Source organism: Lepidochelys olivacea (genome assembly GCF_965140295.1).
Source record: "Lepidochelys olivacea isolate rLepOli2 genome assembly, chromosome: 12".
Classification (NCBI taxonomy): Eukaryota; Metazoa; Chordata; order Testudines; family Cheloniidae; genus Lepidochelys; species Lepidochelys olivacea.
The window spans coordinates 18,070,062-18,091,475 of NC_140422.1; the positions used below are offsets into that span (position 1 = coordinate 18,070,062).

The window sequence follows — 21,414 nt, forward strand, 5'->3', positions numbered from 1 at the left end:
CTGACAGTATTTCATCATTTTTAAACATATTAGAAACAATTTGGTTTTTGAAAAAATTCTGATAGTTGAATGCAACATTGTAGGACTCTGATAGCACCACAAAGTGATGAAATAAAAATGACTTATTATGAGGGCCAGGTAATAAAACAAACTGCTGTTCGTTCAGTGATTTGTAACAGCTGGTGCATATAGAATAAACTTGGCTTCACTGAATCAGTCATTGTGAGATTGTAAACTTTAAATCAGATTTAAGTCTTGCAATGTTCTGATAAATGTGTTAATATTTTTACTTAACTTCTCTTGCAGGTGTTTAAAAATATTTTGAAACTAAAAGGCCAATGGCACCTGTTTTTAACTCCTACTATTAGGCTGAAAACAAGAGGTTTTCAAATTTGTTTTTAATTCTGTAGACCACTTAGAGAGGGATCCTTTCTCTACTCAACAATCAATCGCCTCACCATGTGGTTCCAGAATTATTTAATTGTGATCACCAGGAAAAGGTCTGTAGATTACTATAGGTCCATGACCATCATCAGAGAACACCTGTCCTAAATTAATTTCTGCGTAGGTACTTAAACTGCGCTGATCTTCATTTCATCATTTTCATATTCTGTTCACCATATATCTGTGGCTCAATTTCACTATTATGTATTTAATACAGATTTAAAGGAAAAACTTATTGTAAATATACTTGTAGTGGATCACCATTTATTAGATTTCCAATGCTATACACAAGTCTCAATCAGTTGAACATATTTTATTCTGTCACAACAGCTGTTTTGATGATATATGCTCAAAAGGGCCTCATCCAATAAAAGCCAATGGGAGTCCTTCCCACAAGATCTGGATCAGACTCTAAGGGCATTGTTACTGATAGAAAAAGCAAGCTTTTATAAAGGAACGTGGAAACTACCTTCTTCAAAATAATTCAAGCAGGGTTAGTTCGAATCTGTAGATTCTGTAATAATCAAGCGTAGGAGACAAATAAACCGTCAATACAGGAAAGAACTTGTCAAACGCTTATATTTAATGAAAGTCTCTCTTCAATCATCTTCCCAACATTAATTTCAATTAAATACATTTTTAAAAATTTCCATCCCATATTAACTAATGTTTCCACTGTTAATTTATAAATCTCATACAAACTTTTGAACATGTGGTTAGCTGCAATGACATTTATTTAAAATATAAAAAGCAATTCTACATATTTTGTATTTCATTTTCTGGCTGTCTTCAATCTGTGTAATCAGGTTATAACTAAGCCATTAAAACCCTAAACAATTCTCATACGTTATACAAATTAAATTGTTTTTATTTTACCTCCACTTTGACTAAGGTGACCAAATACAAAACCACTCTAGCTTTTATGTTAAGTGTCCATCTGTTTTGGGTGCTAACCATTAGTTCAAATGTATTCTGTTTTTTAAAAATTCTGGCTGTATTTTACTCAGCATTTACATTTTGCATTTTGTATTTTACTCAGCATTTAAATTACAGCATTTTGTAATGAACTACAGTACAAATGGAAGAAAGAGGTAATAAATCTTGCATAAACTGTTAGTTCAAAATTACACAAATAACTAAGCGTATCATTTGTTTTTAAACAGTTGCAAAACCAAAAATACAGGCCCAGCCAACTTTATTTAAATATCATTGGGCTCATTTAATATGAACTGTATGTCATGCTTCATGCATAATTTTCAGTCAGCACACTATTTTGACATTTAGGTGAAGATTGCTGATTGCTGTTGAGATTTTTTTCTTGATTAAATATATTTATTTTTATTGCCAAATCAGCTGTGGTATTTACTACCCTAAGCAATTCTGTTTATCACAGTGAAGGATGGTACAGATTTATATTGCTGCCCATGACTACTCTTCAAAATAGGAATTAAACATCACATGCAAAACAACACTAAAACCTAAATAAGCAATGGTTCCTATATTTCTTTCTGAAGTTTAGCTAATGGTACAAGGATCATCGCTGCTTGGCTTCACTTCCCCTTCCAACAATAAATTCATCACAGCTTTAGTCAAGTAGCTGCATGTTCCTCTTTTTCCCATTGGGGGAGTGTTGTAAAATGAAGTCATGTCATCCTATAAAAACAAAAACAAAAAAGTGTATTTTTCTAACGAAGTGTTGATTGATAAGAATCAAGTTTAACCCTTGATAAAGAGTAAGTTAATTGAAACCACTTTATAGGTGAAAAGTGCAATTCTCATTATTGATTTTGAAAGTCTTTTTGTATGACACACTCATTGTTCAATTAGTTGTCAAACAGGAATTTTAAAATCTAAGATTTTTCTAAAGGTACAATATGTACATGTTCAATTGCTTAAAGACTTTCTTGGAAATCTTAGCGTGTACCTATTCGGGCACAGTTTTGTGAAAGAATATATTACATAATCTGGTCACATAATTTCCTCTTTATTTCCTAATGACAGGTCAGTTTCTTCACATTGTTTGCAAAACATATTAGTTAGATAATCTCTCTTCAAACATTATAGTGGGGCTGGTTTCAACTCCATGACTAAGGTTGTGTTTAAAAATGCAGTTAAAGTATGGGACTTATTCCATTAACCTTAGAAGAAAAAACAAATATTTTCTTCCTAGACTCGCATCACATAAGAGTCCAGGTATTTTAAAAGCTCAATTAGGGATTATATGAAAAATTTGATGACTTACTTATACTTAGGCCATGTTTACATTACAGAGACTATAGCAGCATAGATACAGCACAGTAGCTACGCCTGCGTCATCCCTTAGTGTAGACCAGGGATCGGCAACCTTTGGCACATGGCCCGTCAGGGAAATCCGCTGGCAGTCCAGGACTGTTTGTTTATCTGCAGGTTCAGCCGACTGCAGCTCCCACTGGCTCAGTTCGCCATTCCAGGCCAATGGGGACTGCGGGAAGCGGCGACCAGCACATCCCTTGGCCCACGCTGCTTCCTGCAGCCCCCATTGGACTGGAACGGCAAACTGCGGCCAGTGGGAGCTGCAATCAGCCAAATTTGTGGATGCTGCAGGTAAACAAACCGTCTCAGACCGCCACCGGATTTCCTTGATGGGCCGCGTGCCAAAGATTGCCGATCCCTGGTGTAGACACAGCCTTCAGTGACAGAAAGGGTCTTTCCATCACTCTAGGAACACTAGCATCCGGAGTGATGGCAGCTAGGTCGACAGAAGCCTTCTTCTGTTGACCTGGCTACGTCTACACTGGAGGTTAGGTCAGCATAACTATGGCACTCAAGGGTATGGATTTTTACCCCTGACCTTTCTTGCTACATCAACCTCAAATTTAAATGTAAGCCAGGCCTTATTTGTGAGGCTATTGTCTAATATTATACATGAAAGAAGAAGTAATTTTTAAAGGTCCTGATTTAGTAAGGTAGTTAGGAATATTATAAGTACCTTGCTGAATCAAGGCCAGAGTTTGTGAAAAAACCTGAACTAAGGATTTTCTGTATTTTTAGTGTATGTTTTGGGAATGAATGTAAGGCACCTTAATTCTGTGTGAAGCTTTCTGTGCTGGAATAATTATTAATAGGGAAGTATTAATAGAAAAGTACTAAGTAGAGCTGGTCAGGAATTTTTTGATAGAAGGATTTCTCATTGGGAAATGTCGCTTCATCTACACTGGAACTTTTTTGCTGAAACATATTTCTGGTCTGAGAGAGACACCCTCCCCAGCCTAGCTAACAGCCTAGTGGCTAGGGCACTCACTCAGACTGTGGGAGGTGCACAGACTTGAACCTGGGTCTCCCACATCCTGGGTGAATGCCCTAGCTTCTGTGCTATTAGCTATTAGCTAGGCTGGAGTGGGTGTCTCTGTTATGTTTTTTTCATGAAGGTTTCCAAAAGATCTTAGGTTGGTCCTGCTGTGGAACGTGAACATTTTTGAAACGTTGAGAATTTTCATGGGTGGATAAACAGTTTCCCATCCGGGTCTACTAAGTAGTGCATTCTGGCTTCAAACCACTAATTTATTTTATGTTAACAATTCTTACTCCTAAAACTAAGGAGCTAATTTAATACATTTTCTAAATCTAGGAGCTCTCTTCATAAACAATCATATAAAGTTCCATTAATTAGTATTTAAGGAAAATGCATTACTTATAACTATTGTTCTTCGAGAGTTGCCTGCGTGCATTCACAAGTTAGGGATTTGGCATCTCTAGTCTTGAGCTGTGGAACTATACAACAAAGCATTTTCCGCTGTGGGGCACTGTAGTGCTCTCCTGCTAAGATGACATCATTGGCTTAATATATATAAGGAGGAACCCACTCCTCATCTTGACCACCTCAGTTCCTTCTCCCTAGCCTACAGATTCCTAAGGCAGAGGGAAAGGTGGTAGGCAGCATGAATGCAGAGGTAGCTCTTGAAGAACAACTGTTATTAGTAAGTAACCTTCATTACTTCCTTAAGGGTCTCTGTGCATTCCTGTGTATGGGAGATTAGCACAGTGCCCCCACTCTCACCATAGACAGTGAAGGGCAAGGAGTTCTAGGGAAAAAACTGTAGCACCACTTTACCAAACAAAGCATTGGATCACTGTGCCACATCCAATTAGTAGTGCTTAGTGAATATATGAACAGAACTCCTTATTCTTTCTTTGCAAATCCCTACAATCGGGATCTGTCTCAGACATGCTACATCAGCAGCTACATAACGCGTCTTTAAACCCAGAGGTACCAGTTCTTTGGCCAATGTATAACAATGCTCAGTACACGTTTTAATTCAACGAGAAAGACTCTGTTTTCTCAGTGGCAACACATAATCTGTTAGATTTTCTGAAGGGCTTTGTAAGTGTGAAAGAAGATCAATTTTTATGAACTTACTGAGATGCCAGTTACATTTTAAAGATGGTGTCCCTAGCCTCTGCTTGCCAGAAGCTGGGAATGGGCAATGGGATGGATCACTTGATGATTACCTGTTCTGTTCACTCCCTCCGGGGCACCTGGCATTGGCCACGGTCAGAAGACAGGATACTGGGCTAGATGGACCTTTGGTCTGACTCAATATGGCCATTCTTATGTTGAAATCTAACCAACTTGGTTTGCCAATTGGATAACTTAATAGCCAATATAGAATGGTATCTAATAAGATAACCCCTTTTTACTGAGTCAGGGGAGTATTAGTTTTTTATAGTTTTAAACACTGGATTCTTTTCAGGTCAACTTTTAAATGGAAGAGTATTTCTCAAATCAGAACATTTGCTTATTCTTAACTAAATAACAACTTATTAATTCACCCAGAATCACATCAGTATATAGGCAACGGTTCACCACTAAAGTATAGATACAACCAGTGTTCTAGGTCTATACTACACATCCAGTCGTCTTGCAAGCAGTTACCACATACTAGAATTAAGGCTCAGTAGTTACATCAAGAAACAGTGCAAATCACCAAGATTTCTTATTACATTTACTTACTATCATAAATTCTCAATTCCTAACATTTATCACACTTCCAAGGATGCACTTTTAAGAGTGTGATCACTACTCTTTGACTTGATTGATCAAAAAGGGACACGTTTAGAATAGTAAAAGCATTTACTTAAAGTTATGATTTTCAGTCATATGCCAGTTTGCTTGGACTTACAAAGGAGTTAAAATCTAAAATATGGTTACTTGAGGTCTCACCAGAGAGTGCAGACTACAGTTATTTATGTTAAAGGATAAAAGGGGAAATACAATCTTTGAAATGAAATCTAACCGCTTGTTGTTATCCTTCTTAACTCTGAGATGGGAGAAGAGTCCTTTCCACACAGCTAGTCCAAGTGTCAGTTGCACTCAAGATTCTGCAGCTACTTGATGGGTTCAGTCAACTTTCTTGAGCACTTGGTGACTTCAGCTTTATATACCTTAGTTTTAGGGCTTGATGGAGGTGACCATCCTCTGATTTCTATTGGGTACGTGCCCAGTAAATGCTCAGATTTCAGCTCTTTCAGTTTTTCTGTTGCTTCCATCAGTATCCAGTAAACAACAAGTGGTTAGATTGTTGGATCATATTAAAGAAGTTCTGTATTAAAATCACAAATGAGTTTGATTCCCCAGAGTTTAAATTCCAGGGTATTACTAATTAAGAGGTCTCTTGGTTTTTGGTACTGTTTCTCTCCCTCTATGTGTGAAACTTGCAAGTTGCTAATTGTGTTAGTACATTCTAAGACAGAGACTATTCTCAAAGCAATTTGCAGAGAGAGAGACTCAAAGCAATACTCTGTAACAACAGAAACAGCACCTAGAGACTCCCTGCCCTTTTGTTGTATTAACAATTGTGATTAAAATAGAGATAGAGAATGTATGTGGATGGATGCTTGGTGTGAATGATCAGGGAGGTGCCAGCCTAAGAATCCAGTGTCCATCGGCTGAAGAAGGCGTCAAGTGGAAATAACCAGAGGACCCCCCCGGAGGGCAGACTGGAATCCACCCAACAGCCTCAAGAATGGGAGAACCAAAGAACAAGATAACATCTTGGAGCCGTCAGGAATGTGCTATCTGCTGATTGATTCAGCAACAGCATGATGAAGCAATTCCCATAGACTGGCATAGGAAGAAATTCCTATAAAAATAGACTCTAAAAAGTGAGAACTTTGGGGTCTGATTCTGCAAACCAACTTCCAGGAGCATCAGATGAGCATCCGACAAGGCCCTGTTCCCTCCTCATGTCCAGGCCACCTGGCCAGTGGCTTGGCATGAGCAACTCTAAGGCTGGTAACTATGATAACAACCTTGCAGAACCTGTGTATGTGTGTGTTTGTATGAATGAATGTGTGAATAAATATGAGATTGAATGGAATGTTATAACTATAACTAACTGCTTACTATGATTCTTTCTGTATTCACAATAAATGTGGTATTTTGCCTTTTTCCCTTTAATAAGATCCTGCTGGTTTTTATTTTATTGGTATAACAAGATTTCATTTCAAAGACTGTATTCACATCTAGAAGGATATTGATCTGACTCACAAGGCAATCAGATGTGCAGCTTTTAATCTGCAGTGAGATTACTCATGGTATATTTGGTTTACAAGGAAAACAATATACAGTTTAACATGTAGTTTGGATTTCTTGGGGTAACAGGCAGTTTGCCTAATTTGACCTTCATTCTTAGTCAGTCATTTCTATTTGTCTTAACTTGCTGCTTCCCCACCCACCTCTTGATCCACTCACAATGTGCAACAGGTCACTTTGTATAAGAAAGCAGGGTGTGACTCTTGCTTGATAACTTAGGGTATGTCTATACAGCAACTAGACACCCACGACTGGCCCATGCCAGCTGACTCAGGCTTGTGGGGCTCTGACTGTGAGGCTATTTTATTGCTGTGTAGACTTCTGGGCTTGGGCTCCAGTCTGAGTCAGAACGTCTACACTGTAATTTTATAGCCCTGTGAGCTCGAGTCGACTGACCCACAGTCTGAGGCAAGCAGTGGCAACAACTAATTAACTATACTATAAGGAACTAACCAAGAACTAACTACAAGAAGATAGGCTAATTAACTCATGTGCACGAGAGGTAGTTCAGTTTTGCTCTCTGCAGTGGTGGTGAAGGAATTGAGATGGTCAGAGGTACTCTTTCCTTATGTAGATGGATCCAATCATGTCATCCTAGCATAAGCACGCTACTGCTCTTCTCCATTAGATAGAACTTTGGTATACAATTCTGTAGTTCACCACTAGAGGCATCAAATTCTGTAAGTGGGAATGTACAGAGGCCATTGCAGAAGAAAGACTTCTATATCATTTTGGAATATCTTCTTTAAAACTATTTAGGGACTGGTGGTTAATTAGAAACTAGTGCTGTTTCCTAAACTATTGATGAAGAAACAGCTCAGTAGGTTATGGCGACCTCCTCTAGAATCAATAATCAATGGGTAAACACTTTAGATGCAAAACTGAGTTTGTGTTACCACCAAAATGTTCTTGTTGAGGTCAGTTGAAGTTTCTGGGTACTCAGCACTTCTAAATATCTGGGCACTTATTTAGGTGCCTCAGTATGGATTTAGGATTCTAACTTCAGGCTGTTTTTAAATATCATATCCTGCATCTATTTAGATAACACCACCGCTTAGCTTCTTGCTCCCCTACCAAAGAGGAAACATTTCATTTTAAGACACCAACTTTTTCTAAGAATATTCAGGTTATTCCAGCTTTACCAAAACAATCAATCATTCTAACATTCAGTGAGCTAGGACACACTTTATTTCAAGCAACTTTGTGGGCTGGTTGTCTAGCCCTCAAGAAAAGGTCTTGAGTTCTCTGTAGTTACTTGGACATGGCCATGGCCATGTAGTGAGTACTTCTATTTTATCGGGATCAGTACTCACACCCTCTTGGGACACGATGTGACCCACATACTTCACTGAGGTTCTGCAGAACTGGCATTTGTCAATTGAAAGCTTCAACCATAATCCTCCAACCTATCAAGCACTTTAGGAAGTGTTTCTTCATTCTCCTCCAAGGTTCTTCCAAACACAATCAGGTCATCCAAATAAACTAACGCTTGCAGTAAATTCATGTCTCCCACAACTTTCCCCATAAGACACTGAAATGTGGCAGGTGCTCCAGAAATCCTTGTGGCATGCGTTCACACTGATAAAACCCTAATGGGCAGATGAAGGCTATCTTCTCCTTAACTTCTTCTCCCAGAGGGATCTGGTAGTATCCAATCTGAAGATCCAACACAGAACCACTGGCTTCCCAGCAAATGGTCTAAGGCATCTTGGACTCGAGGCATAGTGTACGGGTCAACCACAGTACGGCTGTTTAAGGTACGATAGTCAATACACATCCGAATTTTCTCATTCTTTTTATGGACCACCACAATGGGTGAGGTGTATGGTCTGCGGAACTCTGTAATGATGCCATTCATAGCCAGCTCCTGAAGATGTCGCACATCTTCCATCTCGGAGACAGCAATCCTCCTAGATCTCTCCCTGAGTCATGTAGTCTGATGTTGGGCTCTACTCCTTTTGCACATCCCACATCTCAATCTTGCAGTGAGAACACCTTGGATCTTTCACAAAGTTTCTTCCTCAGGCGATCCTTCCACTCCTCGGACATTGGTGAATCTCCAACGTCAAACTTTGCTGGGTCTATTCTTGGAACTTGAGTTTCACACTGGGGTTTTACAACTAATTCAGGCTCAAAGAGGTCTGTTATGTGTTGTCCTTGCTTCACAAGAACATCACAACTTGTTTCATTAGCAATCAGTATAATTACCTTTTCGTGGGCTTCCGCAGGTAGGGTCATGACTCCACTGGGGACCAGAACTCCTTCAGAGAACTCTCTTTCAACCAGCTGCTTTACCATTGCTATTGCCCTTTTACTGCCTTTCAGCTAGGTACTCATGACAAGCACCTCTTGCTCCATCCTTGCAGGCACTACTCAGGGGGTCATGCCTGTGTATTTCAGTGCCTCAATTGGTAGCTCAGATATCTCCTTTTTAGCACTCTCCATTTTCCTATACGCTTCAGCACAAAGCCTATGGATCATCAGGGTATGCAGGTACTGGTCCCCAGCCCATTGTCTGCAGTAATCCGCAAATACCTTGAAGAGACTGGAGTTGGTCCCTATCAGCACAGACACATCAGAGGTCCCTTTAGGGTCAAGGCATATTAAGGCAGCTGTGTCTATCTCTTCTCTTACCCCAGCAACCTCCTCTGGGAATTCCAGGTGCACTGTGACATATCCTTGGAAGGGATATTCATCCAGGCTGAGGCCACACAGACCAAGGCCAGTCAGTGGCTGTATAGGCAGATGCCTACGCATCTGTTGGTAGAATGACTGAAATATAATAGTCACTTGAGATCCAGTGTCAAGCACTGCTTTACACTCTGCCCCTTCAATCCTCACCGTGACCTCTGCTCAGGACCTTATCAGTCCTGTGGGGATCCCAGCTGGACAGTCTTTTCTGGGGGAATCTTCAAACCCTGCAGGCCTGGATGGTCCCTGTCCCCAGACCCTCTGGCAGGTACTGGATCTCTCCCAACTGATCCTCAGCTTTCCATACACTAAGGAGGGATTTTCTTCAGTATGGCACTTGGCAGCACTGTGCCCATCCTGACCACATCGGTAGCAGAAGAACTGTCCTTTCCCGCTTCGCCTGGGTGGGATGGTGGCTCTAAATGCTGACTTTTCAATCGCCACAGTTTGAGGCTCCTTATTCCTGGAAGTCTTAGCTCGGTCAATGATGCTTTGCAGCTCAGCTATCCATTCTGTCAGGACCTGCATTTGTTGGGCAAGTTCCTCTTTGGTGCTCACCATCAGTACACTGGGCGTTTGCAGTGGTGTTGTGCTGGCTGGCTCCAATGTTTGGGCTTCCTAAAACTTGCTGGCAGCCTGCCTTTCTTCCTCCTCTCTGATCTCTTTTATCAGCTGGGAGTAACTTGGGGGATGTTCCTGTCATTCTCTTAGCTGGAGATGAAGTAGAATCGGGTTCTGATACCGAGTTCCTCTTACAATTTGAGCCAGTCTGGTCTGATCCATCTGCTCAGCAGTCACTGCTCCCCTCATGACAGCTCTCTGAAGCAGTCTCTTCAGCCTCTGTATATAGGCTGAAGCCTTTTCACCCCTTTGCTGTCGGGAAATAAGGAACTTACAGTAGCTGTCTTCAGGGCCCTCTACGCTCCCAAAGGTGTGTTCAAGGGCCTCTAGGCAGTCCTTCACACTGACCCCAGGGTCAATGAGCTTCAGGGTGCGAATCACATCTAATGCTGGGCCACCAAGACTCTCTGTTAGACATCTTTGCTTTTCTGCATGTGGTATGGCCCACTCTTGCAGCATTTCAGTAGTATGCTCTAACCAGGATTCAAACTCCTCTTCCCCAGCAAATAACCTTAACTTATGACAAGAGTTTGAAGTAGCATGGGACAGCACAACTTTTTCCAGTGTTTGCCCAAGTGCTTTTGCCCCATCATCAGCCAAGGCTGTGGTCCCTGAGCTAGAGGCTGCTGAGCCGGGGCCCAACAAACCTGATATATTAGCCATTATACAAACAGTAGTTTCCTCAACATATAAACACAATTGTTTCCCAATGTAGTGGGTCATTCAACAGGTGCTTGTGAGGGGTACTGACCCAGGAATCCTGGATGAGACCCCCAAAATGTAACCCTTCTGCCCATCAGAGTTAGCAGCAACAAGGGCTGGGTTCAGTATCTAGGAGTTCCATTTCAATAACACAATGCAAAACCAGCTCGAGCCCCCACCCAGTGACCTGGGACAATTCCATACCACCCCCTGGGTGCCTCTAAGAGGCAATACTTCCCCTCTCGCAAGCACAGAGTCTGAGTGTAGCAAAAGACTTTTAATAAAAGAGGGAAACAATGCCACATTACGTTGGGGAAACACCACGAACAGGATTCATAACACAAACCATGAGCAAAAGACCCACCCCCAAGTAAGTTTGGCAGTGTCCTTTTCCCATCAGGGTCTTAAGTCCAGCAACCCAACAGTCACCCTTCCCACTGATTCTGTCCTTGGTCAGTGCAGTCCCTAGAGTTCAGAAGTTCATCTGCAGAGTTTACCTCCCAGCCTGGGTTGAAGTGGGGGGAGGTATGGAGGCACCTTACATGCTCCGCTGCTCGGGTGAACAGCCAATTGACATACCCCTCCATGGGGTTCTACTGCAGTCTTCACCGCCAGCTGTGCCTCTCTGCTAGCCGTCCTGCTAGCCGCTCACCAATATGTCTTCAGGCTCCCTGCCCACTTAACAGCTCTCAGTGATTTCTCAGTAACTTCAGCTCTTTAGTGATTTCAGGTGTTAGTAGGGGAGCCTCAGTGCTGGTGCACTCAGAACCACTAGTCCAAAGTAGGTCTAATGCTTAGACCTAAGTATCAGTAATTTCAGCTCCGCAGCATGTAACAAGACTCCTAATGGAGTCAAAATTAGCTCTGTTATTACACAGTGGAGAGAGGAAGGGTCAAAGTGGTGTTGAGGGCCCTCAGAAGGAGCCCACACTCCGAGGTACAAATACCTGTCCCCATCCTCTTCAGTTCACTAGGCTTTGGAACCCATGTCCCTTGCCTAGCGAGTGCTACTTATAAAATGCCAAGTACAGTTCAACTGTCCTTGATTCACATAACCAGGATAACAACAATTCTGCCCCAATCACAAAGAGACTGGGGATTCCACAGCATCCAAAGTGACCATTTGGGTGAGCAGTCCCATCATGCTGGGGGTGGGGGGCTGTGCCCAGGCAAATGAGATCAACCCCTGAAATCCTTTTCCACAGCTCACCACCAGATGTCAGGGTAGAGCTCATTCTGACTCTGCTTACACTTAAATAGAATTAAATTTCATGGATTCCATTTGGGAGTTCTGTATGTCTGTTTTATTTTCAGCCTCACACATTTACAATTTGTTACCAAATTTTGTCTTTGATTGAGAAGAACTCTAAATTTTACATGAAGTGAATATTTTACTCACTTGCTTTTCAACTCCCTTTAGCCTGGTCTCATCTTTCTGGAAATAATGAAATGCTTCTTTCACCAGTTTGTCCAAATCCACTTTATCCTGAAACTCTAACTCAGGGTTTCTCTCCAAAATAAGAGATACAACCATTAACAACTAGAATAGAAAAAAAATAAACAAACACCTTTAATTTTAGGCCAGTTTGAAATCAGGTTACGTAAAAGATGACGTTGTAAACACAGGCTCATGCTTGAATCAAGCCATAAAGTGATTCGTGAAGAAACATCTTCATTATGGCAGTGTAAACAAATAATTTTTGAATTTCTATATATTGAAAAGGCAGAATTTTACGTAAAAATGTACGTTTGAAATTGATGAAGTAGGTAGAACAGTCAAAAGATCATTACAGTAATCTGAGCAAATAACCAATACTAGGGAATAGATAAAGGCTTAGCTGTAGGCAAGGGCAAGCATTTGTATAATCAGACACATTAAACAACTGAAATCTAGATGTCTTATCAATGGAATATGTATAAGCAACAAACAACAAATTTAAGTCAAAGGATCCTGAATTACTTGCAGCTATAACAGCATTTAAAATGGGAATAACTGACTTGCATGACTGTTTTGCAGGCCTTAAGGGTGTGACAAGCAATTGGTGGTGGAGTGCATATTGATCATTTGTGTCCTTGGGGACTCCAGGCCATATCTTTCAGCTGCAGGTTGAGATGTTGTACTCAACATGCCAGTAGTTGTTGGGCATGATCAAAACAGTTTTGAACTCCTGAGCGCCAGGGAATATCCAGGGACAGATTCATAGTTGCAGGCAAGAAATACTAGTGGCTGCACAGAGGCCAAATACTCTGGCAGCTATTGAAAGGAGAACTGCCCCCTGGTTTGCTCAGACAGCATGCCCAGGGCTTGGTTCTAGGGGTAAAAGTGCATAACAGGACGGCAGGACTCTATTGCCTCACTTTGTTAGCTGGTGGAGGTAGCTGGTGGTTAAATACTGTTGATTCATTGGGCAAGTGTGGCTCTTTGGACTGCCCAACAGAGATGGGAGGGAGGAGTCGTCATCTGGCAGGTGGAACTGGTGTTTAGAACAGTTGGGCTCTGAAGAAAGGATCCCATGGCTTAAGCTGGGGGCTGCAAATAGTGCTATTTTGGAATTAGCTTTTTGTTTAAAAGTCTGCCGCTCCCCAGGCCCAGTATTATTAACGCTATGGCTACTGTTTGCTTTGTTTGGTGCAGTGTGGGGACCCCAACATCCTGAAATGCATTATCCAAATACATTAATGTGAACCTGCTTAATATAAAACACAAAAATCTGTGGAGACAGTGTCCTAAAAACTGCCATAGTAGTTTGGATCTGCAGGTGCTTATCTGTGATTTTAAGCCATTCCTGTTAATTCAATTCTCTGTGGGGTTCAGTTACTCTCTCTCAAAATTGTTACGAACAAGTCACATATATAAAACTTCTCTTACTCATATGATACTGACCTCTACAATAATTTGTCTGTATTCAGGCTGGTCAATATTTTGCAACATGTCTTCAACCAGAAGGGAAAAATTCATCTCATACATAGTCATATCAGATAGTGTTGGTTGCTGAAAAAGAAATAAAACAAATAATAAAATGCTGCATATATTTTAACCATTTGATTTCAATAAAAATAATTCTAATAGAACTGGTTGGATTATTTGTTGTGGATTATTTATCCAACATTAACAATTTGGGTTCTGTTGGATCAAAGGAGAAGCAAATTTCTAGTCAATGATAAAGGCAGTCTGTTAGGAGTCTAGTCTGAGATTTATTTTCCCCTTCAGAATATTAAAATATTTTCACTGCAGTTACAAGCAAATAGTAAACTCAAAGCTTCTTATATGTAAAGTCTTCTTCCAGCACCATATGTCCAATATGTTATTTTACACCTGGAATCCTTTGTTAGCTGTAGCAAACATTCCATGAAAAGAGAAGAAAAAGACAATGGCAATGCATTCAGTAATTTAAAAACCAATGTGCAACTCTCTAAATATTTTCTTTTTACCTGTGGTAAATATTTTTCTGCTACTATTACACCATTGGGGGTTCTCTCCAAGATTTGCCACACCCTGTCATAGAAACCATGGGGAGTTCGATTCAGAGAACCATCTATTTGACGTCTATTAAGCCAACATCTGTGGACAAAACAAAATGACTGAAGGGCTTGAAAAACCAATCTGTTTCAGATTCAAAACAAAGCTTTCTTTGTGGTTTAAATAAGCCATTAGGGTAAGCAATAACAGTAAATATCCATCAATGATACACACACAGTGTGTGTTGCATTTCCTGTTAAATATTTTAAATGGAAATAAAAATAGACCCTAAAGAGAACAAAAGCAAGATGATTTAGAGTCTGGAATGTTATCTTATTAACTGGTCTAACAAATTTAACACTTAAATCAATTTAACACAGAACAGGACATAGGCCAAATTAAACTCTGCTGTAACTTCACCGAAGTCAATGAAGTTACCAGGCACTAGGGAAGAATTTGACAGAACACCTATAATACATAAGAAAACATATATATGTTTAGGGAAAGCAAATTTGCCATTTAATTTACCGGAGATACAATTTGTCAGGCACATGTGTATGGCACCAAAATGTATACACGTTGCATAAAGAAGAAACCATGATCTATGCTAATACAACTACAGTATAAATTTTCCTTTATTATCCCCTCTACTGCATGTAATACAATTTACGGTACTAGTACAGCTTCCATATTAAACCCTGCAATTCCAAATTAGACTGCAAAAAGTGTACTAAGTTGAAGAGACATTTTTGCATGTTGTAATTTAAAAAAAATTGAAGTTGGTAAGCTGAAATTTTGTTGGTGCTTCATCCCAAATGTCCAGTGCTTTACAGCATTTGTAATTTTAAAGAAATTAAGAAACCTACATTTATGAAGTTGATTCTACAGTTAATTTAACAAAAAATCATAAGGGTTTAGTAGACTAGTGTAGTACAGTATTACCAACCACAAACATTGAAAAATATGAGTCAGATCCCCCAGAATTATGAGATGAGCTTAATCATGAGATTTTAAAGGATAATAAATTTTGGATTCTGTTTATTTGTCATTCAGTTTTTGAGCCTTTAGTGGATCATATCTTCAAACTTTTCTTTGCCATTATAAAGGACTACAAATTTACGTTTCTTTTTAAAAGAAAGGTGAGATTATTACAAAAAAACATGACTCCCAGGGCTGGGGCTTTAAGAAAGACAAACACTGAAAGACTAGCAACAAAACTGTGAGAACTGGTAATGGTTGTAATGAGTAAATTCAGTTTATAAAATTAGTCTATGGTAGCAATATTTCATAGTTAGTTTATAATATTTCTATTTAAGTATTTATTTAAAAAAATTCTTTCCTAGCAGCAGTATAGTCTTCAGAGGTCTTCTCTTCGAAGGAGAAAATCTTTTCCCATGCAGCAGGAGTTTGTACAAGCTCTCTGTATTGAACTGAGAGAGCTTTCCTGAGAAACCAAACTAAATTCTGAGGGTAAGTGCTGTTTTCCTCAGTTATTTTAATATTAAGAAAAAGGAGTGCAGAAGAAAATGAATAGTGGACCAGGTGCCTCATTTCATACTTTATCTCTCAGCTCAAAGATATAGCTGTTTTATTAAAAATTAACAAGTCTTTTTTAGGAGAGCACTATGTCTAACCTGTATGCATGCGCCAGACATTGGCGGCAGAGAAGTCAGAAAACTAAATGTTATGAATTATTTGTATAGGTAACCAATTTGTATAGGTAACCTAAATTTTAATTAGTGCTGTGCTGAATAGTTTTCTATAATTGAACGAGCTGGTCCTGTTACTCTTAGAAAATTTATTACACCCTTACACTCCCACCTTATAACATTTTGAGTGTTTGAACAGAGTAACAGAATAGCCACCAGTTTCGGTTACCTTTACTCTCTGTGAAGAACGAAAGAGATATCTGTATTATTATTACGAATATTATATATACACCTCTGTTTATTTGATTACTGTGATGCCAGTAGCTACCTGGGATCAAAGAGTTTATTTAATTCTGGGTGGTTATACAGAGCTGCAGGCAGTGGCTTTAGAGATAATCCTAGTCACGAGAACTTAAGGGAACAAGCCCTGTGAAGTCTCCCTCCAGGCATGCTGGAGCTTCAGGCGGAAGTCGGGCACAAAAGACTTTTTGAACTGTTAAATTCATGTATAAGAAGGGTTGCACTCAGAGATTTGGTATGTGAAAAGGGTCACCAGTACAAAAGTCTGAGAACCCCTGGTGTGGACGATGATGTATACAGTGACTGAAGAAACAACCAAATGCCATTAAGAGTTCCCTGAATCAGCAGAGTCTAGAGGAGGAAAAGCTGCAGCTGGAAGAAAAGAAACTGGAGCTGGCCCAGTGCCAGCACGAGTAGAAACAGCACCACCGTGAGCAGGGTGTGAGAAAGAAGCTATGAAGATATGAATTGGACCTGAAGCTACAGCACAGTCAGTGCCTATCAATTTGGTAAGTGGGGACAGAGACTGAACACCAGCCTTAGGAGGCAGCATAGATTTTAAATGGTTACCTTGCTACAGGTATGGGAATGACATAGATGTATTTCTATATGCTTTGGAGGTGAACTGTGAAGTGAATGTATGCTATCTATCTCCTTTACTGACAGGGAAGACTGTCACCCATGGCCCAGAAGGACTATAGAAATTATGAGCCACGTAAGCAAGCCTTATTGCAAAAATTTAAACTAACACACAGCCTGTAAGGAAATTTGTAACCTCGGTCTCCCACATCAATTTGTGACCAGCATGGAGATAATGCCCTCAGCTTCTATCCTGCTCATTTGTGATGCACCAACTAAAAATGATCTCTCTGGCAGCTAATAAAAACCAGTGCTACAGCCTTAAAGGAGATGGTACATGTCAGACAATGTACCTGAGCTTGAGGATGGTGAGGAGACAGGGGATTTAAACAAGGAATAATTACAGCTCAGTTGGAGATCAACAAGCAGTCAATAAACCCTGCTCTGACTGGTGAAAACTCCTTAAGTAACTAGTCTTGGGATGTTGTTTGGTTCCTAGTGTCAGGCTAGGTGAGGAAAATCCTACACATCGAATGTCTACGGTATCAAATATTACTTTATTGTAAAGTTTCACACAAGGATTATGGGGCAATAGGGCAGAATTTTAGACGTAAAAGAAAATCAGAAAAATTGCAGACAGCTAAAAGAACAAACAAATCAATGTGTGTCTTCACTACCTCTGTATACATAATTAAGGCTATGTTTTAGCCACAGGTATTTTTAGTAAAAGTCATGGACAGATCATGGGCAGTAAACAAAAATTCACAGTTCGTGACCTGTCCATGACTTGTACTATATACCCCTGACTAAATCTTGGGACCAGATTTGTGCTAGGGGGGAGCAGCCCAGGACCTCCCCGCCTCCCGCCAGTGTTGCAGGGTGGGGGGCAGTGGTGCGCAGCCCTGGACCCCTGCAGGTGTTGGGGGGTTGGTGGGGCTGGCAGGCTCCCTACCCGGCTCCCCAGAAGTGGCGATATGTCCCTCCCTCAGCTCCTAGCTCCGCGTGCTGCCCTCGCCCCAAGCGCTCGCTCCGTAGCTCCAATTGGCTGGGTACTGTATCCAATGGGAGATGCGGGGGCGATGCCTTTGGGCAGAGGCAGCGCACAGAGCTAGGAGCTGATGGAGGGACATGTTGCCACCTCTGGGGAGCCCCCCGAGGTAAGCGCTGCCCAGAGCCCTCACCCCCTCCCACGCCCCAACCTCCTCCCATATGTACCCAAACTTCTGCTGCTGCTCCTGGGGGATGATGGGGTGCGGTGGCCCGAGACTGCCTCAGCAGCAGCTGGTACAGCTGCCCGAGCTGCTCAGGCGGCCCCCGGGCCAGCCACACCAGCCGCTGCAGAAGTCATGGAGGTCCCAGAAAGTCACGGAATCCCTGAATTCCATGACCTCCGTGACTGTCTCACAGCCTTATACATAATGTATGACTGAAACATTATTGATTGCAGATACCTAGTGATTTAAGATGCATACAAATTATTTCAGAAACACAAAGATTATGCAATCAATCTATTACGAATAGCAGCATGAGATACAAACTCAGATCTCATTACCTCCCTTGCTGCTGTGGCTGAAGAATATCCAACAGAAGCTGCTTCACTTCACTAGGCGACAGCCGGTATAAATCCATGGGTGGCATATCCCCAGCACGGATTTTTAGTTCATACTTCATAGCATGGATAATCCATCTGAAATATAAGAAGGAAAATATTTATTTATAGGACATTACAAAAACACATACCTTTTGAAATGTATGAAACAGAACTTTTTAATAACATAGTTCTCCTCTACCTGGCCAGATAGCTGGAGAAAAAACATCATGTGGTTCCTTTTGAGTTTAACTATATATGTTTATATAGGATTCTGAATTACAGAACATATGCTTTTTACTAGAAGACAAGAAAAGTGCACTTTCCTAAAACAAAATGGTCTGATACAATACCCCTACAGAACCCAGAAAGATCATTTTTATGTAACTTGGGCTGCCAAGAGATGCATCAATAACTAGGTCAACAAGATGCTATTATACCAATTTTACTTTGTGATGGAGTTTGTTCAGATTCCCACAGTGTATTTTATCCAAACTGAAAGTAGTACTGAAACAGTTTTAGGAGATGGGTTGTAAAATAATATTGTTGTACATGTGCCATTTACATGGAAAATATGCTTGCCCCATGAATTTCCTCTTATATCACTGACCTTTACTGAAAAAACATTACCTGTCCTCTGATATTAAAAAAGTCAGTTAATATTTAAAATTATTTTGCTGTTGTGATTTAATTAAAATAATTATGGAATCAATCATATTTTTCTGTTCAACATTCAGCCTTAGGTCTTAGGGAAGCAGAATTTGCAAACCATTAGAAAGGAGATGGAAAATGGCTTATTTTACATCTTACAGAGACAATTAAGTCCTACAGTCTTTAACTGAATAATGAATATGAAAAGACACTGTATTGCTAGGTCAATTTGGGAAGTAGGATTACTCAGCTACCGTGTTTTCTTACTAAGCACAGTTCCTTCAGCACAAAGTGGTATTTGCTGTCACTAGTTAAAATAAATTTGACTAGCTCTGGCCCTCTAGGGCAGGCATCCTGTAACATTACACTCAATAAAAGTAGTTTTAGGGCTTAGAGTCTCTGTCCAGTCACGATAGTGAAGGAATGAAGAGAGAATGAAATACACAAGTCTATTTCTAGCAAGTATTTCTTAGGGATTCACCTTTCACCATTGTATTCAACTTTCATACATACTTTGTTTAGAATACAACACATCCTCAAATTATTTAATGGTACCCAGTCTATTTATATAAACACATTTACAAGTCTTAAAACTTTGTAATTTCACAGATAAGAGTATCTATCTGTGATATTTCTGTGATGCCAGCAAGACTCCTACACCTGGACATATATTCTACATTGCTTTGCAGTGTAGAGCCTGATTAGGAGTCAAGAAATGGCCCAAAACAGGGAGAATAAATATGAATCAACAGGCAATGTAGGAATAACAGGCTATATAGTCTCTTCTTGGAAGAGAATTCACCGTGGTAAAGGAGAACAAATTGACAAGAGATTAAAAAGTTGTATCTGGAAACCTCCCAAACTAGTCCACTTTGTTCAGATATAACCACATTATAACCTCCTGACTCTCACTGATCAGCAGTTAATCACAAAGGTAGTCCCACTGATTTAAACTATGACTACTCATATCTATTTATTTAAAGGAAAGACAGGATAGCACATGATATCTGGTACTGAACACACTATTTAAGGTGTGCCTGTTATCCCTAATGATTTTGCATATTATCCTTCTCCATAAAAAACAGAGAAGGCTGGTATCCATAGTCACAAAAAAAGGGAAAATGGAAGAGTTGGTGTTTAAAATGCACTGTACTGTATAGGCATAGCTGAAAAACGTGAGTTTCACCATACAGACACTGCTATCAATATTAGCTGCCATTTAAAAGAACCTGTATACAGTGTTGGTCTCAGCATATTAGAGAGACAAGATGGTTGAGGTAATAGCTTTTATTGGACCAGGGCCGGCTCTACCGTTTTTGCTATCCCAAGCAGCGTGCCGAATTGCCGCCGCCGTGAGTGGTTGAAGAGACAGAAGCTACCGCCAAATTGCCGCCGCAGGCGGCTGAAGAGAGAGGCTGCCGCAGAATTGCTGCCACCGAGGAAACGCCATAATGGCGCACGGACTGCTGCCCCTTGCAGATCGCCGCCCCAAGCACCTGCTTGGAACGCTGGTGCCTGGGGCTGTCCCTGTATTGGACCAAGTTCTGCTGGTGAGACAGACAAGCTAATGAGCTTACACTGAGCTCTCTCTCAGGTCTGGGCAAGACCTTTGTGTAAGCTCGAAAGCATCTCTCCCACCAGCAGAAGTTGATCCCTTGCCTACCTTGTCTCTCTTTTAGAAGAACTGTCATAAAAAGCATAAAATGTTAAAAGCAAATTATATTTGGATTGTTTAATGGAATATTAAAACTGCTTATAAAAATTGGCATGTTTCCATTACAATACAGTATAAATTAGAATGACATTATTTGCTCACTGGAACTCATCTGGACTGAGTCACCTGTCTTCTACTTTACAGATTGAACACAAAATAAGAGCTTGTGTTTACTGTTTAGTTAGCCTCAACTTAATTGACATCTGACATCTTTCAGATATGTTCTTGAAAAGGCATTGCTGGCCCTGTATTCAAGAATGTAACTAATCAGTAAAATGGCACTTTTACACCATCAGTAGAGCATCACAATGTATTTTGATACATCACTGTTTATTGTTCATGCCTTTTTTAAATTAACTTTTTTTTAAATCATTATATAATGTGGTACTCAGATTTTATTAAATTTGGATGACTGTATCACTTTTTCTTTCTCTATAAGAAACT

The 21,414-nt window shown here is 40.4% G+C and overlaps 1 protein-coding gene across 4 annotated transcripts in view; it reads right to left on the reverse strand.

Annotated features, from left to right (window-relative positions):
• Window positions 1-1,063: 1,063 nt before the first annotated feature.
• PHKB (phosphorylase kinase regulatory subunit beta) overlaps window positions 1,064-21,414 on the reverse strand; it is a 209,590-nt gene continuing 189,239 nt past the window's right edge. For 2 of the 4 annotated variants that reach the window (XM_084644481.1, XM_084644482.1), the window contains 5 exons: window positions 18,570-18,704; window positions 14,462-14,591; window positions 13,914-14,021; window positions 12,429-12,569; window positions 1,067-2,097 (listed from right to left, as the gene is read on the reverse strand). In XM_084644481.1, the coding sequence (XP_084500607.1) occupies window positions 1,960-2,097; window positions 12,429-12,569; window positions 13,914-14,021; window positions 14,462-14,591; window positions 18,570-18,704 (652 nt within the window). In that variant the 3' untranslated portion in view covers window positions 1,067-1,959. Of the gene's footprint in view, window positions 2,098-12,428; window positions 12,570-13,913; window positions 14,022-14,461; window positions 14,592-18,569; window positions 18,705-21,414 lie in introns of all 4 variants that reach the window. The other 2 variants (XM_084644484.1, XM_084644483.1) reach the window with 2 other exon arrangements.